The following is a 19,970-nucleotide window of genomic DNA, read 5'->3' as shown; positions in this document are numbered from 1 at the left end:
ATTTCAAAGCTTCTGTAAATCAATATGTAAGAGACAAACTACCCCCTTACTCAAGTGAGCAAAAAAGCCTTGAACAGGCACTTCACAAAAGAGAATATCCTAGTGGCCAATAAGCACATGAAGCAAGGCTACTTTTCTCATTACTCATCAGGGAATGGCAAATTAAAACACTTAAGTGGCCAGGCGCAGTGGCTCATGCCTGTAAATCCACCACTTTGGGGGGCCGAGGTGTGTGAATTACCTGAGGTCAGGAGTTTGAGACCAGCCTGGCTAACATGGTGAAACCCCATCTCTATTAAAAACACAAAAATTAGCCAGACATGGTGGTGCACGCCTGTCATCCCAGCTATTCAGGAGGCTGAGGCAGAAGAAACCCTTGAACCCAGGAGGTGGAGGCTGCAGTGAGCCAAGATCATGCCACTGCACTCCAGCCTGTGCAACAGAGTGAGTAAGACTCTGTCTCAAAACAAAAAACAAAACCAAAAACAACACAATGAGATACAACTATGTACCCATCTGAATGCTTAAAGACAAAAAAACCAAAGTGGAAGAAAAACAAGGTCGGTGATGTGTGGAGCACCTGGAATGTCCATGCTTTGCTGATGAGAAGGTAAAATGGTACAACTACTTTGGAAGACCACTGGCTGGTTTCTACCATGGCCAAACACTGCCAACACTATAACCCAGCAATTCCGCTCCTAGGTAGATGCCCAAATCAGTGCTTCTGTCCATCAAAAGACACAATCAAGAATGTGCAGAGTGGCTTTGCTTGTAACAGCAAAAACTGGAAACAAATGTTGGATCAATTGATAAACCGCAGTCTGTTCACACAGTGGGATACTATACAGCACCGCAAAAAAACAAACCTCAGTTATACACAACAAAATGAATGCAGCTCATAGACATAATGCTGGGTAAAAGAAACCAGGCACAAAAGAGCACATTATTGTATTTCATTTATGTGAAATTCAAGAACAGGAAAAGCTACTCTATAGGAGTGGTGACCAGGAGCTTCACTGTATGTATATTATACCTCAGTTAAAAAGCGAAAGAGGAAAAAGGTTTTAATGGTGAAGATGGGGCTCTGCTGCCAAGAGGGAAGCCAAAATGCTTCAGGGCCTGTCCTCAGGGTCCCTCTTCTCCTCGTAGGAAAGGCCAACACTGAGGAAACTGTGGAGGGCTGTGCCCTGACCTCCCAGTGCCTGTAGGGCTATCTCTGGGCAGCAGGGCACAAGTTGGATGAGCTGAAACTGTGCAAAGACAGGAGGATTTCCTGAGGGAGTGAGCTCTCCATCACCAGAGGCATGAAAACCTCAGCAGAGGGGCTGATTTAGCAGGTCTGGGGTGGAGCCCAGGAATCTGGTCCTGTAACCTGACATTCTCCTATCAGCCCATTGAGTAGATGGCTATTCTGGAGGCACAGGCCTGGAATTTTTTTTCTTTTTTCTTTTTTTAGACAGTCTCACTCTGTCACCCAGGCTGACGTGCAGTGTGAGTGCTATCTCAGGTCACGGCAACCTCCGCTTTCCGGGTTGAAGTGAAGCTCATGCCTCAGTCTCCTGAGTAGCTGGGATTACAGGCACGTGCCACCATGCCCAGCTAATTTTTATATTTTTAGTAGAGATGGAGTTCCACCATGTTGGCCAGGTTGGTCTCGAACTCCTGACCTCAGGTGATCCATCTGCCTCGGCCTCCCAAAGTGCTGGGATTACAGGTGTGAGCCACTGTGCCTGGCCTGGCCTGGATTTTTAAGGTTGCTAAACTGAGAACATTTTCACTGGCCTGGAGACATCATGTCATGTGACAGAGGCTGCTGCTGTCCTAACCAGAGTCTCTGTGGGGAGCTGGAGTCCCAACGTGGCAAAGGCTCGCTGAGATGTAGCCTGTGACACAAGAAGGAGAGGACCCAGGACCCTGGCAGGAGAATGGACCATTCAGGGGCTGGACTCAGAAGGCGCCGGGTCCAGGCCTTAGGGTTTCACAGTCAGGAGATTTCGGGAAAAACACAGGTAACTTTAAATTTCATGAAGGAAGCATTTAAAAACACAAAGCTCCCAACTACCATTTAGTGTCATACTATGATTTTTAAAGGAAAAGACAGCTTGGCACGATTTAGAAAACCCATTTCTCAGTGGCCGGGCACGGTGGCTCATGCCTGTAATCCCAGCACTTTGGGAGGCCGAGGCAGGTGGATCACCCAAGGTCGGGAGTTCAAGACTAGCCTGGCCAACATGGCGAGACTGTGTCTCTACTAAAAATACAAAAATTAGCTGGGTGTGGTGGCGGGCACCTGTAATCCCAGCTACTCGGGAGGCTAAGGCAAGACAATCACTTGAACCTGGGAGGCAAAGGTTGCAGTGAGCCGAGATCGTGCCATTGCACTCCAGCCTGGGCGACAAGAGCAAAAACTCCATCTCAAAAAAAAAAAAAAAAAAAAAAGAAAGAAAATCCATTTCTCAAAACTAAGGATAGTTCTTTAAAAAACAACATTTTGAACTTTATTATATTCTTGTTTTTTCTTTCTTTCTTCTTATTTTTTTTAAGACAGGGTCTCGCTCTGTCACCCAGGCTGAAGTGCGGTGGTGCAATCTTGGCTCACTGCAACCTTAGCCTCCCGGGTTCAAGTGATTCTCCTCCCTCAGCCTCTCTAGTAGCTGGGACCACAGGCACACCCCACCACGCCTGGCTAATTTTTGTATTTTTAGTAAATATGGGTTTCCTCATGTAGGCCAGGCTGGTCTCGAACTCTTGACCTTGGGTATCTGCCTGCTTCAGCCTCCCAAAGTGCTGGAATTACAGGCATGAGCCACCAAGCCCCACCTAAAATTCTCTGTAGAGACAGGGTCTTGCTATGTTGCCCAGGCTGGTCTCAAACTGATGGCCTCAAGCAATCCTCCCACTTTGGTCTCCTAAAGTGTTAGGATGACAGGCCTGAGCCACTGCATCTGGCCTTGTTTTTCTTATCTTAATGGAGGAGGATGAAGAACTACCTTGCAGTTTTGGAGAGGCTGTGAATGGTGCTGGAAGTCTCTGCTCTGGGCTGTGAAAACCCCCAGGGGCAGGACCTTGTTTGTTGCTGCATCCCAGTACCCTGCGCAGGATGGCTCATAGTGGGTGCCTTGTGGGCGTCCGCTCACTGGATGAATGACCCTGCCTGCTTGTGAGCTATGTGGCGGCGTGTGCCACTGACCACGATTCTTCCTTGCAGCTGAACACAGTGCTTATTTAACTGATGGCTGCCCGGAGCTCAAGTGTCTGAAATGTTATTATTGCTTTATCAGGACACCAAGTTCCTTTTCATGACAATAATCCCCAAGCACAACAGCCCTCACTTAAAGCCCTGTGTGTGAGAAAGGTGTCATCCTCTATGCATACTTGATGAGCGAAGCCAGGGGCTAACCGCTACTCAGCAAAAAGGGCTGTCAGTCAACATATGAATCCGTGTGGCGTTCTACTGGGAAAGCAAATCGCGACTTCCAGTTGCAACACCTTGTATATTTTGGTCATGAGGGAGCAAAAGTAAAGGAACAGGTCAGTGTGAAATGGATGGCTGCTTGTAGCCAGTCATGGGACGAAACACACAGTTCTTGGTGAACAGTGGGAACCTCAGGACAAATGTAAGTGGATTCCAGCACCCAGGTGCTATGGATGCAGGTGCCTACAGGTTGGACAATGATGTAGGGCTGATGGGGTGCACACAGAGATGGCAGGGGACAGATGGAGGCAGGGAGTCCTGTCCCCAGCGAGAGACACCACTGTTCACTCTCTGGCTGACACTGCACTTGTTAGACCCCTGGCCAAGTCCCTTCTGTCTGACTCCACAGGCTCTTCCCACCCCCAGTCTCCTCTGCTCACTGTGGATCTGCCTGGGCCTCCACAGGAGGGGCGCTGTAGGGAGAGGTCACCTACACTGGGGCCAGGCTGTGGCCTGGCGCTGCGTTGGCCAGGTCCATCAGAAAGCAAGGGCTTGGAGTGCCTGGCCCTCAGCCCGGGTCCTCCCACAGTGGCCACTCCAGCCCCTGCCCCAGCCCCAGTCCCAGCCCGCTTTTCCACTTGCCTCTGTGCCTTTGCACATGCTGTTCCCTTTGCCACCTTGTGGGCTCCTTTAAGGTCCCCTCCCCTGGCCAGGGAGAGCCAGCTGCTCAGCAGGACCCAAACGTTATGTTTGTCCCTTTGTTCCATCACCACTTCCTCCCTCCACTGGGTCTCCAAGGCAGGCTGACAGATCCCTGTCTCAGCCTGGCTTTGTATTGAAAGCCTGGGCACATGGGCAGAGAGAGGTTTGGGGCATCAGCCCTCCATCCCCTCCTCTGTTCACCTCACTCCTCTGCCACCTCACTGCTTTTCCTGCTTACCCCATTTCCACTGGTGTAAGGAGAAAAGACAAACACCCAAATGCAATTTGGAGCTTTCTTCTAAGATGCTAGTGTTGCAAACTGCCATCCATTCATCATCCACCCAACTGTCCAACCATCCATAATTGTCTATCGTCCGTCCGTCCATCCCTCCATCCATTCATCCATGCATCCATCCATCCATCCATCCCCCATTCATTCACCCATCAGTCTGTCCATCATCCATCCATCCAGCGAGTCACCTGCCCACCTCTATCTAAGATTAACTGAGCCTTGACCCTGCGGGGACCTGGCAGGAGTGGGCCTATCAGGAGGCAGGGAGTTAGCTGTCTGTCCTAGCAAGTATCCAGAAAGAGCCAGTTGACCGCGTCTATCAAGGAAGGACCAAACTGATCCGCGCTGCAGCTGAATTGCCTGGAAAGGCTGGTTAAAAATCTGGATCCCCAGTCCAACTCCAGACCTGGGGGCCAGAATCTCCAGGGGTGGAACTTGGACACCTGCATCTCTTACAAGAGATGTTACTGGTAGTTTCCATCTAAAAGGAGCTGCCAAAAGGCCTCACTCACCCACCCCACCCTTTCAGATGCTCGGTGAGCATCTGTGCAACAGAAAGGTAAAGAAAGTGAAGGAACTGTGAAGCCTTAACTGAGAGAGGCTTGGCCCATCCTGAGCTGGGCAGCACAGGGTCCTCAGGTCTCTGCCTCCTGGCAGGTTCCCCAACCACCTGACCCAGGGGAGGGGCTGCTCCCCCTTCCATCTTAAAGTCAGGGTGCTGTGTCTCACTGGGGGCAGGGTATCCTGGACTGGAGCTAGGGCTGTGTGAAGCTACAGGAGCAGATACAGCACCTCTTCCTGTGATGCCAACTTGTCTGGGAATAAGTCACGTAAAGCCTGGTGTCTATGCTGACAACAGCCACTCAGACATTACGGAGCACAATGCCCAACTCGCATGAGTTTTGAAGATAAAACAAGAGATTTCAAAGAAACCCCCAGCCTGCAGCGGGCCACTGGAGGACACATCCCCAGATGCCAGGGGAGCTGGGATTCTGAGGAAGTCGGGGAAGCTGGCAGGATGGGCCTCCACGGACAGGGGCCCTGCCCAGGACGACCTCCTTATCCCGGCCCATCTCCTGGCGATGCTGAGACGCAGAGGCAGAGCCCTGTGCAGGCTGGGTTTCAATGCCCCTCGCAGCGACTCCCACCGCCCCCTCCTCTCGGTGGAGGACAGAGCTGTGTGTATGAAAGAAGAGCCTGACAAACCCTGACCTTCCCAGAATCTTTACCTAGAACTCCTCGATTTCAAACCCAGCAGATATCAGAGGAGAATGCGGGATCTGAAAGAGGGAGGTTGATTAAAGGGGTCCCGCTTCTCCAAGTAGCACCGCTCCTGTCAAAACAAACTTTGCCATGTTTTGAAATGCTCTCGGTGTTTGAAACATGTTCATTAGCTATGAAAAAGGCAGATTTCACAGGAAGGGGAGGCTGGTGTCTGCAAGCTGCCCCTCTTCCCCAGATGGTGGATTGGAAAGCAGCTGGAGAAATGTGGTCTCCTTGCCGACATCCGTCCAGCCGGCGGGACATCGGGCTGGGTGGCTGTGCCTTGGCACCGAATCCTCCACGGGACAGGCAGGGGCAGGTGGGGACAGCAGTGATGTGGAGCTGGAGCTGGCTGGGCAGGACCTGCTTCCTCCACTCCCCGGCTGAGAACAGAAACTCTCAGTCTTGGTCTTCCCATCAAGAAAACAGAGGGTCCCCCCCAACCTCTGCAGACTTGGTTTCCCTTTCTGGAAAATGAGAAGCGATTGTTGGAGGAGTGTTTGGTTCATGGTGAAGACTAAACAGATTCTCCTACCAGGCTGTATCTTCCACAAAGGCGGGGGCCAAGCCAGCCTTCCCAGGGAACGGCCCGGGCCCAGCACAGATCCTCATCAAATGGATGAATGAATGAATGAATGAACCAAAGAGCTGGAGTTTACATCCCTTGCTGCCCCCTTAAGGCCCTTCCCTCTCTTCCCCTCCCCTCTCGGCATCAGCTCATCTCTTCCTAACAGTTTGTGCCCCTGAAAATGCCAGGAATGTGGCAGACCTGTGACTGCCACCCAGGGGTTAGTGCTCAGAACCCTGGCTGAAACTCAGGCCTGAGGTCCATCTGCTGAGGCAGGGATTCTGGGCCCGAGGGACTGAGAGATCCTTCCCAGGCGTCCTGCACTGTTGGGATGGGACACAGGGTGGGGCTGGGCAGGAGGTGGCCTGGGATGCATCTGCATGGCCCTCCGTGCCTGCACTGTCGGGTGTCCCCAGGGATGCCTGGCCATGAAGGTCGTCCGTCCACTCAACAAATGTTCCACAAGGGTCCCCGTGCCAGGCCTGGGCGCAGACACATCACAGCATGGTGTGATCCCCTGCAAGGCAGCGCTGACACACACCATGAGAGGAGGCTCTGTCCTTCCCTGTGGGGCCCAGGCTGAGCTCCAGGTCCCCCACCAACACCCGCTGTTGGTGAGGTCAAGTGGGCTTTTCCTCGAGGAAGAAGTCCTCAGAGCCCTAGGTGTGCCTCGCACCCGAGGTCTCGCTGGGGATTCTCTCTCGGCCCCTTCCCTGGGCACCCACAACCCAAACCCTCCCCGGGCCAAGTTGCAGGCTGATGCCTGGAGAAGGGCTCTTTGCTTGAGCTGATTTCCCGTGGGGCTCTGGTACCTGGCTGCTGGGTGACCAGAGGGATGTGGTCTCTCTTACTTCCCTGAGCCTCAGTTTCATCATCTGTAAAATGGGATAATAAGCCTTGTGATGATTTACAAAAAAGCAAAATGAGCAAAATGTGTGTGTGTTTTTTTTTTTTTTTTTTTTTTTTTGAGACGGAGTCACTCGCCCAGGCAGGAGTGCAGTGGCGCCATCTCGGCTCACTGCAAACTCTCCCTCTTGGGTTCAAGCGATTCTCCTGCCTTAGCCTCCCGAGTAGCTGGGATGACAGGCGTGCACCACCACGCCCGACTAATTTTTTCGCTATATTTAGTAGAGATGAGGTTTCATCATATTGGCCAGGCTGGTCTCAAACTCCGGACCTCAAATGATCTGCCTGCCTCAGCCTCCCAAAGTGCTAGGATCACAGGCGAGAGCCACCATGTCTGGCCAACGAAAAAGCAAAATGTTTTTTGAACTCTTTTTTTCTTTGTCGTTAACTCATCTTTCAGTGAGTTCAGTGGCTACAGAGAAACGAAGTGAGGGTGGCTCTGTTTAGAATCACAGAGCCCCACACCTGCCCTGCCTGCCCACAGGGGGCCCCAAGAGGCAGTCCCACCTGTCCCCTCAACATGCCACCTGGCACAGACTGCGTCTGTCCCCTTGAAAACTGCATAATTGCATATCCCCAGCACACAGCCCAGGGCCAGGCAGTAGGCTCAGGGAAGGAGAAGGAAGGGGTTTGCGCTTCAGGGCCAGGCTAAGCCCCAGGAGACCCAGCGGGACCCTGACCTCGAGTGCCCGACGGGGTCATCCCCAACCAGACCTGCTCCCCCAGACGCCCAAGAGGCAGCACAGGCCCTGCCTGGGCCTGGGTGTGACCAGCAGCCCTTCCCGCCCTGTCACCCGTGGCTGTCACTGAGACTGCCCTGTCACTACAGCCAAGCAGCCAGGCCTGCCTGCCCGCTCTCCCAGCCCCGTGATTTGTCTTGCAGCTGCTGCCTTGCTCGGAGCGAGACACTTGCTTGCAGCTTGTGAGCTGTGTATAGGCAAATCTTTCATTTTTCCTGCATTACGCCGGCGTGTACTGTCACTTAATTTTTATGTATGCAATCCTTCCTGACAAATATGATCTGCTGCCTGGTAATTCGTCTGACGCTCATTCTGTTCTGCGCTCTAATTACGGCTCCTATTTCTGACACCGAGGCAGCCGCTCTGCCACCGCTGGGTACCGCACCTGTCAGCCCGACCATGGCACTGACTAATGCCCTTTCATGCCAGCCTCGTGTTAGCAAATACAGAGGTGGGGAGGGGCCCGGGAGGGGGAAGTGGGAGGAGACCAGATTTGCATAAGCCCAGCTCTTGGGTCAGCAGCCTTAGGGGACGAGGTGGTTGCCAGGGCAACGTGGCTGCCAGCACAGCATTCCCACGTAGTAGGTGCACATGAGGTGCGGCAGATGCATAATTCATCCCCATGCACAGGGCGTGCAATGTCCCTGGCCCCTGTGCCCCTCCTGAGTCATGATGCAATGGTAATTAGTTCAATCTCTTGCCCAACCAAATGTGTATGCAAGACTTAGTCAGCAGTCTGCAGAACCTCTTGGTGGAAGGGGCTTTGGCTTCGCACTGTCTTTGGGCTTTGGCTCGGCACTGTCACCATTTTGGAAGCAGGTGGGTGCACGCCCTTGGTTCTGGGAGCTCGTCCTGCTGAGGGACTTGCTCAGCTCCGTGCAGGCCTCAGCTCATTGGGCATCTCCCTGGATGCTGGGCTCACAGCCCGGAGCAGGGACAGGCCCCAGGAGGGCTCCTTCCACCCATCATGTGGCCTGGTCGGCGCTCGGAGGGCTCGGGAAGAGCCTGGCTTATGAGGGCGGCCTTCTCCCAAGCTCCAATTCCTTCTCATTAATATAATAAGTGCACCAGTCCAAGTCAATAAAATCATACTGTCGGATGAGACGCATCTCTGCCCATTCCTAATGATGCGATCCTAACCGGCTCTGACGGAGCGCCGCAGTCTTTTTTCTGCAGTGGGACAGAGAAAGGCTCGGTGCTGACTGACAGGGGACAGGAGGCAGCGGTTTTACCTCTTCTCTTTGACAGCTTCCCTTGAATTTCCTGGTCTTTTCGAAGCCCTTCAACCACATAGGTAAAGAGTCCCAAAGTGACCAAAACACTTGGTTTTTCACAAGCGAAGTCAATGCTTGAGGGAACAGGGAAAGACAAGGCTTCCTTCCAGCAACGGAGAGTCGGTGGCTGGGTCCCCAAAGGGGGCTCCGACAGTATCCGCCGAGGCCCCGGCCCTCGTTTCCTGGAAGCGGCGTGGGTTCTGGAAGGAGAGGCCTGCTGCCATGTGACCTTGGGAAAATCTCTCGAGCACCTGGATTTCAGATTCTTCTTCTCTGCTAAAGGGAAGAATCGCTGGATGCTTGGGGCTGTCAGGGGCATGAGTGGAGTGCCCCATACTCCTCAGGGCGTGAGTCCTGACACATCTTCCCTTTGGAGCTAAAGGAAGAGCTCCTGAGGCCTGGCCAGGTGGGGACGAGAGTTGCAAAACAACCCCCTCCCCGCCACCCCCGCTGGCTCCAGCAGCTGCTGGGAGCCGCTAGTCTCTAGGCTCGTACATTTCTCCTAATTGTGTGCAACGCGCTGAGAGTCTCACTGGAATCTGTGTGGACAGTGACACTTTCCACAGGACACTGTGACTTCCAGAAAGTGCCTCCGCTCAGACAATGCTGCTTTCTCTCACACCCCACTTGCTGCAGGCACTCGGGGGTCTGGGGATGGGAGACGTCCTGCCTCGAGCCATGGAGTGGGGTGGAAATGAGCTGGAATGGGGGGCAGTGTTCCAGGTGGCGGCGGGCGGCTCCTGGGGCCCAGCACTCTCCTGGGGAAGCGGATGCTGGTGGGCGCAGCACACAGTGGGTGGGCCTGGGGGCATCTTCCTCTGCAAACGCACCTCAAAGAGCCAGGAACTAGCCCCGAGAAAGCAGGGGCCCTCGCCCACTCCATGGGCCTCAGGGAAATGTCCCCACAGGTGGGCATGGTGAGACCCAGACAGCCTTGTAGTAATGCACCGGAGACCCTGCTGCTGTGTTCCACTGCGGGGGAATGGGGGGCTTTCTTGGTTCCTGTGTTCTCACTAAATGAAAAATCCTCCATCGTCCAGCACTCCAAGTTTCACATTTGGTTACATACCCAGTGTGTGGATTCTGAAGCTTGCCATTGCTTCACGTGTCCCCAAAACGCACATCTGACCAAGTCTCTTCCCGAGTTCAGCCCTTCAGAAACCCCAAGCCCTAGGGTGGTGTTCAGCCCACTGAGCTCAGAGTTCAAAGCCCTGCCCGCCTTTCTTACTGCTCCTGCAAGGACCCTGGTCTGTGGCAAAGCCAGGCTCAGCTGCACACCAAGGCTCACCCACTCTCCTGGAACACTGCTCCCGCCTTCCCTGTCCCAGCAGCACCTGGTCACCCTTTATGGTCCAGCTACAATGTCACCTCCTCCCTGGCAGGCACCTGGTACCCACAGCCTCAAAACCGCCGGTTTAAAGGCCAAAAACTAGGAACAGCACAAATGTCCACCCCCCAGGAGGGACGGACGCAGGGTGCTGCCTGCGAACGAGACACTCACAGCAGTGGGAAGATGGCTGCCCTGTGCCACAGACGCACCCCCAGCTCCAAGCAACTGGCTCAGTCAGCTTCTCCTGCAAGGGCCGGGAGGTGACCAGAGGGTGCGGGAAGCCCCAGCTGGACTCCTCTGGCCATAGCTGACTCCCTTCTGGGTCACTGTTCTGAACAGATGAGAAAACTCTGGGGCTTATGAAAGGCATCTTCCTGCCCTAACTGACCAAAGACACGTGGAGAGAATGTTTGCGTCTCCCTGCATGGTCACCAGGTCCGCTGGGGCATGCTGGGGCACAGATAGGTCCCCCTTACCTAGGGAGTGGGCTGCGGTGGTCTCAGAGCTGAAGAAGCGGCCCAGACCAAGGTCACCGAGCTTCACGACGCCTGTGGCTGTGATGAACACGTTGGCAGGCTTGATGTCTGCAGGGTGAGCAGAAGGAGGTTGGTGTGAGGTAGGAGGCTTGGGGTAGGTGGGACAGGACGAGAGGAAGGGGGAGCTCCAGGTGAGGTGAGGCCTACCCCAGGTCCTGCTCCCTCAGGGCAAGGCCCTGTCCTGGCTCTGGCTGTGGGACCTCGGGAAACTGACCATTTCTGAGCCTCAGTTTCTTCACCTGTAAAATGGGTCTCCCTTCACCAACTTCACAGAGCTGCTGTGAGGGTTAGGAGAGCAGGGGTTTCTGTGCTCCTGTTTCCTGCTCTAGAGCTGTATCCTCCAGGCTTAGACCAGTGCCTGGCACACAGGAGGCCCTCAGGGAAAATCTGTGTAACGAATGAAGGAGGTGCTCAGTGGGGCACCCTGTGCCGTACCCCTCAGCGAGGGCGGGACCTCAAATACAGCAGACACCAAGAGATACAGGTAGAGTTAAGGAACGGAGGTGTCCAGGAAGCAGCCTACATAAAGGACCCCGCGCCCTGCCAGGCACCCACCAGGCTCCTTTCTCACAACTTGGGTGATGTCAACTATGGAAACACCCCTCAGGTGCGTCCCGCTCTCAGCCCAGCCCGCTGAGATGGCAAAGCCCCCATGAAAGGCCCCTCTGTGCGGGGCTTCCCCCTGACCTCCCTCCCAGGCTGCTGTGGGGAACTGGAAGCGGGACCCCTGCTGGGGCTCACGTCACTTTCCACCTAGGTCTCTGACCCAGGTGCGTGTATGTGTGGTTGCTGGACAGCCCCCCTGCCCAAGGAATACAGAGCGGTCCAAATTCCTCAAGGGGCTGCCCCTGAGGACCCTGGAGGAGCCATGGGAAGCGTCTTCCTGGGGCTCCAGGGGCACTTGGGCTCCGGGCGGCTCCTGGCGGGGCGCACGTACCTCGGTGCATCACCCGGCGTGAATGCATGTGCTCCACAGCGCTGCACAGCTGCACAAAGTACTTCCACACTGTCCTCTCTGGGATGAGCCGCTTCTGCTTCTTAAAGTACTGCAGCGGGAGAGACAGGCAGAGGGATAGGCCCGGGTGAGCGGGCTTGGAGGTGGGTGACCACAGGGCACTGCCTCTGTCCTTTCCCCAGTGGGCAACTGGTGCCAGGCACGGGGGAGGGGGTGGGGACCGGGCAGCTGAGAAACAATAAGCCCAGAACCAAGAGTGATGTGGCCACGCCTCTCCTTCTACCTGAATGGCACTCCGCGGCCACCCCGTCCCCACCCCGAAAGCTCCGTGAGGGCTAGACAGGCCTGGCGCGTCCGGATGGCTTTGCTGCATGGACACCCAGATCAAATATGCTGAAAGTGGCCCTCAACTACATTTTTCCAGAACCTCCTGTGACACATCCCAGACAGGGTGTTCCTTGCAGGACTGAAATGGTGTGGACTCTCCCTGTCCCCAGCCCCAACCTGGCCCAGGAGGGTGGCACCCAGGACACACGTGGTGGTTAAATCACAGCTGCCCCCACCTCCTCAGAACCAGCAGATCTCAGCGCACTGGAATTCTTTTTTTTTTTTTTTTTTTTTTTTTTGAGACGGAGTCTTGCCCTGTCACCCAGGCTGGAGTGCAGTCGCGCGATCTCAGCTCACTGCAACCTCTGCCTGCCAGGTTCAAGTGATTCTCTTGCCTCAGCCTCCCGAGTAGCTGGGATTACAGGCGTGTGCCTTCATGCCCAGCTAATGTTTGTATTTTTAATAGAGACGAGGTTTCACCATTTTGGCCAGGGTGGTCTCAAACTCCTGACCTCATGATCCACCCGCCTCGACCTCCCAAAGTGTTGGGATTACAGGCGTGAGACACCACGCCCGGCCCCGCACTGGAATTCTTAACAAATGCGGCCAGAACCTTGAGGAAATGGGCTTGACACGTTCAAGTGGAACCCCGGGTCACTCTGCTTCACTGCCTGGGAAAACATATTTAGTGATCCAGGAAGAAACCAAAACAAAAGGCCCCCGGCCGCACTGAGTGAGCCGTAAGTAACAGAGAAGGTCCTGGAGAGGGCAGGCCCAGAGCATGTGACAGCCACGGTTCAGCTCGAGACGGGGGTGGCTCTTGGATGCCAGGCCCATGGCGGTGGGGCAGGACTTCACCAGCTACCCGCAAACCACCTTTTCGTTCAGGGGCTTTTTGCTTCAAAGCAACCATCTTTCCCCAAAGCAGGCAGAGGCAGCGCTGTGGGCCTGATGGTCAGGGCAGCTGCTCTGGTGCTGGGAAGCTGGGAACTGACCAGGACACACTGGCCTGGGAAGGGGCGTGGGTGGAGGAAAGGACCTGGGCTGGCACTTGCAGACCACCTGCAGGGTGTGGCCACCACGCCGGCCTAAGAGGGAGGGCTGGGCCCATCTTACAGCCGGGGAAAGAAAACTGAGGGCCACACAGAAAGAGGCAGAAACAACTCAACCCCAGGCCTCCCACCTAGAAAGCCCAAGCCCTTAGTCCACTTCTTCTTTTTTTTTTTTTGAGATGGAGTCTCCCTCTGTCACCCAGGATGGAGTGCAGTGGCGTGATCTCAGCTCACTGCAGCTTCCACCTCCCAGGTTCAAGCAATTCTCTCGCCTCAGTCTCCCGAGTAGCTGGGGTTACAGGTGTGTGCCACCACGCCCAACTAATTTTTTGTATTTTTAGTAGAGACGGGTTTCGCCATGTTGGCCAGGCTGGTCTCGAACTCCTGACCTCAGGTGATCTGCCTGCCTTGGCCTCCCAAAGTACTGGGATTACAGATGTGAGCCACCACACCTGGCCCCCTTAGCTCACTTCTAATAACACCAGTAACCATTGATATGGGAGACCGAGCTCAGAGGTTCGGGAACATGCCCAAGGTCACCTGGCACCCAGCTGGGACCCAGGTCTGGGTGCTTCCCACAGTGGGACAGTCGCAGCCAGGAACCCCTGGCCTCGCCATAAATCCCCTCAAGGCTGTTCTGAGGTGTGATTCTGGGAGAACCTCTCTGGTGAGCCGTCCCAGGTCTCAGCACAGACCCCAACCCCGGGCCACCTCCAGGCCTGTGGCAGGCCAGGCTGGGATGTTATTCACGCTGTGACGTGAGTGAATCCTCATTACAGCATTTAAGCAGGGACGTGCATGGCCTAGAGTGGTGATTTTCTAAATGTCACGTCCTATAAGCACTGTCTGACATTTAGCAGGGAGGTGCCGAGTCTCTGGTGGGTTCTGGGACTACGGCAGCTCCTAGCTTCACTCTTCCTCGTAAATAACTCGGGCACCATGGCTGTGATGGCGCAGCTTAGCCCTTGAGGCTGCACGCTCTCGGGACACCAGCCCTGCTGCCTGAGAGCCTCTGAGGCCAGTGGGACGACCATGCGACGACCATGCGGTGGCCCCTGTTCCTCTGGAAACCCAGAGGTGGCCTGAGAGCAGGCAGAACCAGGGGAACCGAGCTCCCATCAAGCCCCAGACACTGTGCTGGTATGTTACAGATGAGGAAACTGAGGCACAGGGCCAGGGACCCGCCCGAGGCCATCCAGGGGACGTGTCTTACTCAGGTGGGTCTCTGCACTGCCAGGCCTCCCCTGTTGGCAGCTGCACCGAGCCAGCTCTGCAGGTGAGGGCCCCTGAGCTGGGTTGGAGGGAACAGGAGCAGGCAGGGACAGTGGGGGGAGGGAGGTGGGGACTGTGGTAGGGGGAACTATGGCAGGTGAGGAGGAGGGACCCAAGGCGTGGGGGCCCAGGTGGCTGCTCAGAAACTGAGGCCACACCTATCCTAGACTCAATCCTGCTGGGTTTATGACTGACTTGAACCCTGAGCCAGTGTTGGCTCTGGGGAAGCCAAAGAAGAGGTGCAGGGGAAGGGGACACCCCCTCCCAAGCCTGGCATAGAGGAGGGATGCTGGATAGAATGCCCTCATGCCTCCTCTTCTCTCTCTGCTGAAGGAGACTGCATCTGGCCTGGGTTTCCCACAATGCTCCCTCCAAGAGTTCCCGGGGACAGGGTGGAAACTGAGGCTCAGGGAAGAGGGATTTGCCCAGCCTCAGCCCCCCATCTGCCTGTCTGACTGTAGGCCCACTCCACGGACTGAGAGGCCGCAGTGTCTGGGCTCCACTGGGGCTGAGAGGGTGAGGCGTCCTCTCCATGGGCTGCGTTCCCGTGTGGCAGTAGGGAGAGGCCTCTCCTTCACCTCCTGCTCCTCCTCCGTCCCCGCCCTCACCTCTCCTACCCGGCCTCCAGTCTTTCTTCTAGAACACAGAGCTGACCATGTTTGTTCCCTGCCATGAATCTCAGGAAGCTTCTCTGACGTTAGGGCCTGGTCCCGGATCCTGAGCCTCGAGTGAGAGGCCCCGCATGATCCGGTGGTCTCCATCTCAGCTCCCCTTTCCCTTTCCCATCCCTGCTGGACCGTTTCTGCTTCTGGACAGCCTGCCTCCCCTAACGGCTCAGCTCAGTGTCACCTCCTGCAGGAAGGCTTCCCTGACTCCCACAGGCCCTGCACATGGCTTGTTCACACTGGCTCCTAACTACTCGTTTGAGGGTCTGTCTTCCTGTTAGAATCCGGGATCCCTGAGGGCAGTAGCCATGCCGGTGACATACCTAGTTCTTGGCACAAGGGTGACACACGGTGGATGCACGATGCTTGTGTGTTCAGCAAGGGAACGTGTGAAGGAGAAACAAGTGAAGTGGGGACGGGGGAGAGGAAGAGCTAAGACATGATCTAGCACATCTGTTCCCACCAGGGATCTGTGTGCAGATTAACATCCCTGCAAAAGCATTAATATGTCAGCGGAAATGTAAGAGCAGGTGATAACAGCTCAAGTAATGCCACTTCCCAGTGACGCCTATATTCCTAGGAGCCACATTTCAGAAGAGCACCAAGCAATTGCTCAATCCCCAGTGCCTGATGGGAAAGACAGAGAACCCACATCCAGCCCCGTTTCCAAGCGCGGCTGTGAGTAGGGTAGGCGCTCGAGCGGGGCCCAGCCTCACTTGGGAGCAGACAGGCTGCATCCAGAGGAGAGAGGTGATGGGGCCACAGCAGGGCCCCAGGGACAGAGGTCCAAGCCAGTAGGGATGTGAGGACCTCCACTAAGGAACAGTGGAGTAGGGGCTGAGGGTTTGGGCCTAGGGGTCGGGCAGGCCTGGGGGCCTCCACCTAGAGGCTTAGCTGCCTTGGGCAGGAGACTAGACCTCTCTGAGCTTTGCTATCTGAGGACAGCGGGGACTCGGTGAGGGATGTGTGAGCGTACTGTGCTGGGTGGTGGCTGGCAGGAGGTGCCACTCTTTCACTGAAGCTGCAGTGGTCCTGGACACCAGACTCACGGTGGACTCCGCCCTGTGCCCTGGGCGGTGGGGTGAGGCAGGTGGAGAGGTATGTAGGGGTGTGGAGCACGAGCCAGCCCTGGAGCTGAGCCTGCCCATGTGACTCGAACGATCGCTCAATCTCTTGAAGACCCCAGGCCTGGGCGTCAGCTGGAACGTGGAAATGGAGTTCCCCCTCTAGGGCTGGGGAAGTCATCTTGGACCATGTCCACCAAAGGGTCCCAGGCCAGGAAGAGACCTGGGCCACAGGCATGGCTCTGTCCCCACAATGCTGGGTATCCTCAAGCAAGTCTCTTAACCTCTCTGGGCTCAGTTTTCCCCTTCTGTAAAATGAGGTAGTGGGATCTACAAGACACTTTCTCAAGAGCTGGGGTCGGACCAAACAGGGTGCTGCCCCCGCTCCTTCTGTGAGACAGGAGAAGTGGTTCATGTGCCTGTGGACAGGCTGGGGCACGGGGAGTGGCCAGAGGGGTTCCTTCTGCCCATGGCTGGCCCCCTCCCAGCCACCATCCTGTCTTGGCGTCACCTTTGCCTTGCTTTTGCACACAGGCTCTTTTGAGCTGGGCTTCCCTGAGGCCAATGGGAAGAAAGAGGCCTCCAGCAACAGCAGCTAGGGACGGACCCTGAGAGGCCCTCACCAGACCGCAGCTAAGGCCTGTGGGCATCCGCAGGGGCACCCAGGGTCCCCGGGTGGCCGCCTCTGGCTAAGGGCAGAGCATTGTGGGACTGGACTGAAGGCAGATTGCCACCTCCGGCTCCAGAGCTGCGTAGCCCCAGCAGCCCCACCCGCCAGGCGCTCACCTTGATCATCTGTGAGAGGTCCCCCGCGTCGGCCAACTCCAGCACAATGTTCAGCTCGTTGTCTTCGATAAACGAGTCCAAATACTTGATGATATTGGGGTGGTTCAGTTGCTGCATGAGGAGAGAAAGAGGGGAGGGGGCACCAGTGAAGACGGGACAGACCCAGCGCCTGCCCACCACCAGCACCCTGCTGGCACCCGGTCGGCCACTGAGGCCCTGGCATTTGCTAGAGAAGTGGGTCCCAGGGAAAGAAAGGCCTGTGCTGGGGAGTCAGGAAGGCCTGGGTGACATGGGAAAGCCACGTGGCCTCCCCGAGGGTCAGATTCCTCATCTGTAAAACTGAAGTCATGTTTGAAGCACAGTTGTGAAGACGACATGGGTCAATACTCTTGAAATGCGTAACAGGGCAGCTGCACAGAGCTACGTGAGACTCAGCATGGGCTTGTGGAAAGGACTCTTCCCCTCCTCCTCACCAACCAGACCCTGAGGGCGGCATTGGGCCCTACCTCTCTGTCCCTGTGCCCTGTGCTCAGACACGGCCAGCCTGCAGGTGCTCCTCAGAAGGATCGTCTCCTCCCTTCATCCTTCCCACTCTCTCAATCCCTGACCTATCTCTTGTGAAACCATTTTTTTACAAAAATATTTTTTGTAGAGATAGGATCTCACTATGTCGCCCAGGCTGAAACTGAACTTCTAGGCTCAAGCAATCCTCCCACCTCACCCTCCAGAGCAGCTGGGACTACGGCTGCACACCACCATGCCTGGCCCTTGTGAAATCTTGAAAAAAATCCCTGGAGGCATGAGAGCCGTCCAGTTGATTTGCTCATGCTGAGACCCTGCCTCTGTCCTTCGCTCCATAGCCTGCATGTTTGCTGCAGTGGAGCACGGAGCTGGAGCATGGAGCAGGACAGAACAGTGCCCCCCTGGCTGGAAGTCAGGCCCTGCCAGGTTAAGAGGAGCCCCTAGCATCTGTTCATAACAAAGCTGACTGTTTATATCGAAGTGACTCCAGGATCTGAGAGAGCAGAGGGGACTCTGGTGCCCTGGTGTGGGTGTCATCAGACTAATCTAGACACCAGCTGACCACCAGAGGCCGATAGTGAGCACATTTCCCAAAAGGCCGGGAAGTGGCTGGGAGAAGGATGCACTGTGCTCATCCGTGGATTCTAAAATGAGGGGAGCCTGGGCAGATGTTACAGAGCCATGTAAGCCCCTATTCATTAATTCATTCCCCAAGCCAGCCCCCATGTGTGGACCCTGGGGGGCCACAGCAGGCTCAGCCACTGGCCCCAGCTCAGGTCCCTGGGGGCCAGAGTGGGCTCAGCCACTAGCCCCAGCTCCTCCCCATGCGTCCGTCCTCTCACCAGGTCCCCCCAGAGACTGATCCCTCTCTGCTATGATGCCCACTGCCTGTCCGAGTCCTCAAGCCCCTGCTCTGGACCAAGGTCTGACCCTAAGGTGGGTGTGCTGGCCCCTGCCTGCCCTCAGCCAGGGCTCAGTGAACATCCAGACACCACTCCAAGGAACCAGGCACACTGCATAGCTCAGGATACAGGTGTGGCACATTCAATCCTGGTTCCCAGGGGTGGCTGGGAGGGAGCCCTGTTGCCATCTTAGCAGCAGGCTCTCCTGTGGAAGCACCTTGGTCAGTAACAAACGTAGGTAATTTACACAGGGTGATTGGACTTCAGAAGGTGGCACACAAAGCAATCCTAAGCAAAAAGAACAAACCTGGAGGCATCACATTACTGGACTTCAAACTATATTACAAGGCTATGGTAACCAAAACAGCATGGTACTGGTACAAAAATAGATACACAGACCAATGGAACAGAATATAGAACCCAGAAATAAAGCAGCACACCTATAACCACCTGATCTTCAACAAAGTTGACAAAAATAAGCAAAGGGAAAGGATTCCCTACTCACTTAACTGGCTAGCTATATGCAGAAGAATGAAATGGAACCCCTATCTTTCACCATATGTAAAAATTAACTCAAGATTGATTAAAGACTTAAATGTAAGGCCTCAAACTATAAAAATCCTAGAATAAAACCTAGGAAATACCTTTCTCAACGTTAGCTTTGACAAAGAATTTATGACCAAGTCCTTAAAAACAATTGCAGCAAAACCAAAAACTGACAAGTGCGACATCATTAAATGAAAGAGCGTCTGCATGGCAAAACAAGTGATCAACAGAGTAAACAGACAATTGACAGAATGGGAGAAAACATTCATAAACTATGCATCTGACAAAGGACTAATGTCCAGAATCTATAAGGAACTTAAATCAATAAGAAAACAAACAAACAAACAACAGTAAAAAGTGAGCAGAGGAGGCTGGGCATGGTGGCTCACGCCTGTAATCCCAGCACTTTGGGAGGCTGAGGTGGGCAGATCACTTGAGATCAGGAGTTCGAGACCAGCCTGGCCAACATGGCAAAACCCTATTTCTACTAAAAATACAAAAATTAGCCAGGCATGGTGGTGGGCACCTGTAGTCACAGCTACTCGGGAGGCTGAGGCAGGAGAATCGCTTGAACCTGGGAGGCAGAAGTTGCAGTGAGCTGAGACTGCGCTACTATACTCCAGTTTGGGTGACAGAGTGAGATTCTATCTAAATAAAAATAAAAAATAAACAGGCTGGGCGCGGTGGCTCATGCCCATAATCCTAACACTTTGGGAGGCCGAGGTGGGCGGATCACCTGAGGTCAGGGGTTCAAGACCAGCCTGGCCAACATGATGAAACCCCGTCTCTACTAAAATACAAAAATTAGGCGATCATGATGGCGGGTGCCTGTAATCCCAGCGACTCAGGAGGC

At 55.0% G+C, this 19,970-nt stretch overlaps 1 protein-coding gene across 4 annotated transcripts in view; it reads right to left on the bottom strand.

Annotated features, from left to right (window-relative positions):
• The window catches only part of NEK6 (NIMA related kinase 6), a 102,777-nt gene that overhangs the window by 20,609 nt on the left and 62,198 nt on the right, over nt 1-19,970 (bottom strand). For all 4 annotated transcript variants that reach the window (XM_030920414.1, XM_030920415.1, XM_010365841.2 and 1 more), the window contains exons 5-7: nt 17,148-17,258; nt 11,964-12,072; nt 10,967-11,074 (exon numbers count right to left, since the gene is read on the bottom strand). In XM_030920414.1, coding sequence (XP_030776274.1) covers nt 10,967-11,074; nt 11,964-12,072; nt 17,148-17,258 — 328 coding nt within the window. The remainder of the gene's footprint in view (nt 1-10,966; nt 11,075-11,963; nt 12,073-17,147; nt 17,259-19,970) is intronic.

This window comes from Rhinopithecus roxellana, chromosome 16 (assembly GCF_007565055.1).
Source record: "Rhinopithecus roxellana isolate Shanxi Qingling chromosome 16, ASM756505v1, whole genome shotgun sequence".
Taxonomy (NCBI): Eukaryota; Metazoa; Chordata; class Mammalia; order Primates; family Cercopithecidae; genus Rhinopithecus; species Rhinopithecus roxellana.
The sequence above is the reverse complement of the archived record's forward strand: the minus strand, read 5'-3'. Positions and strand labels throughout refer to the sequence as shown.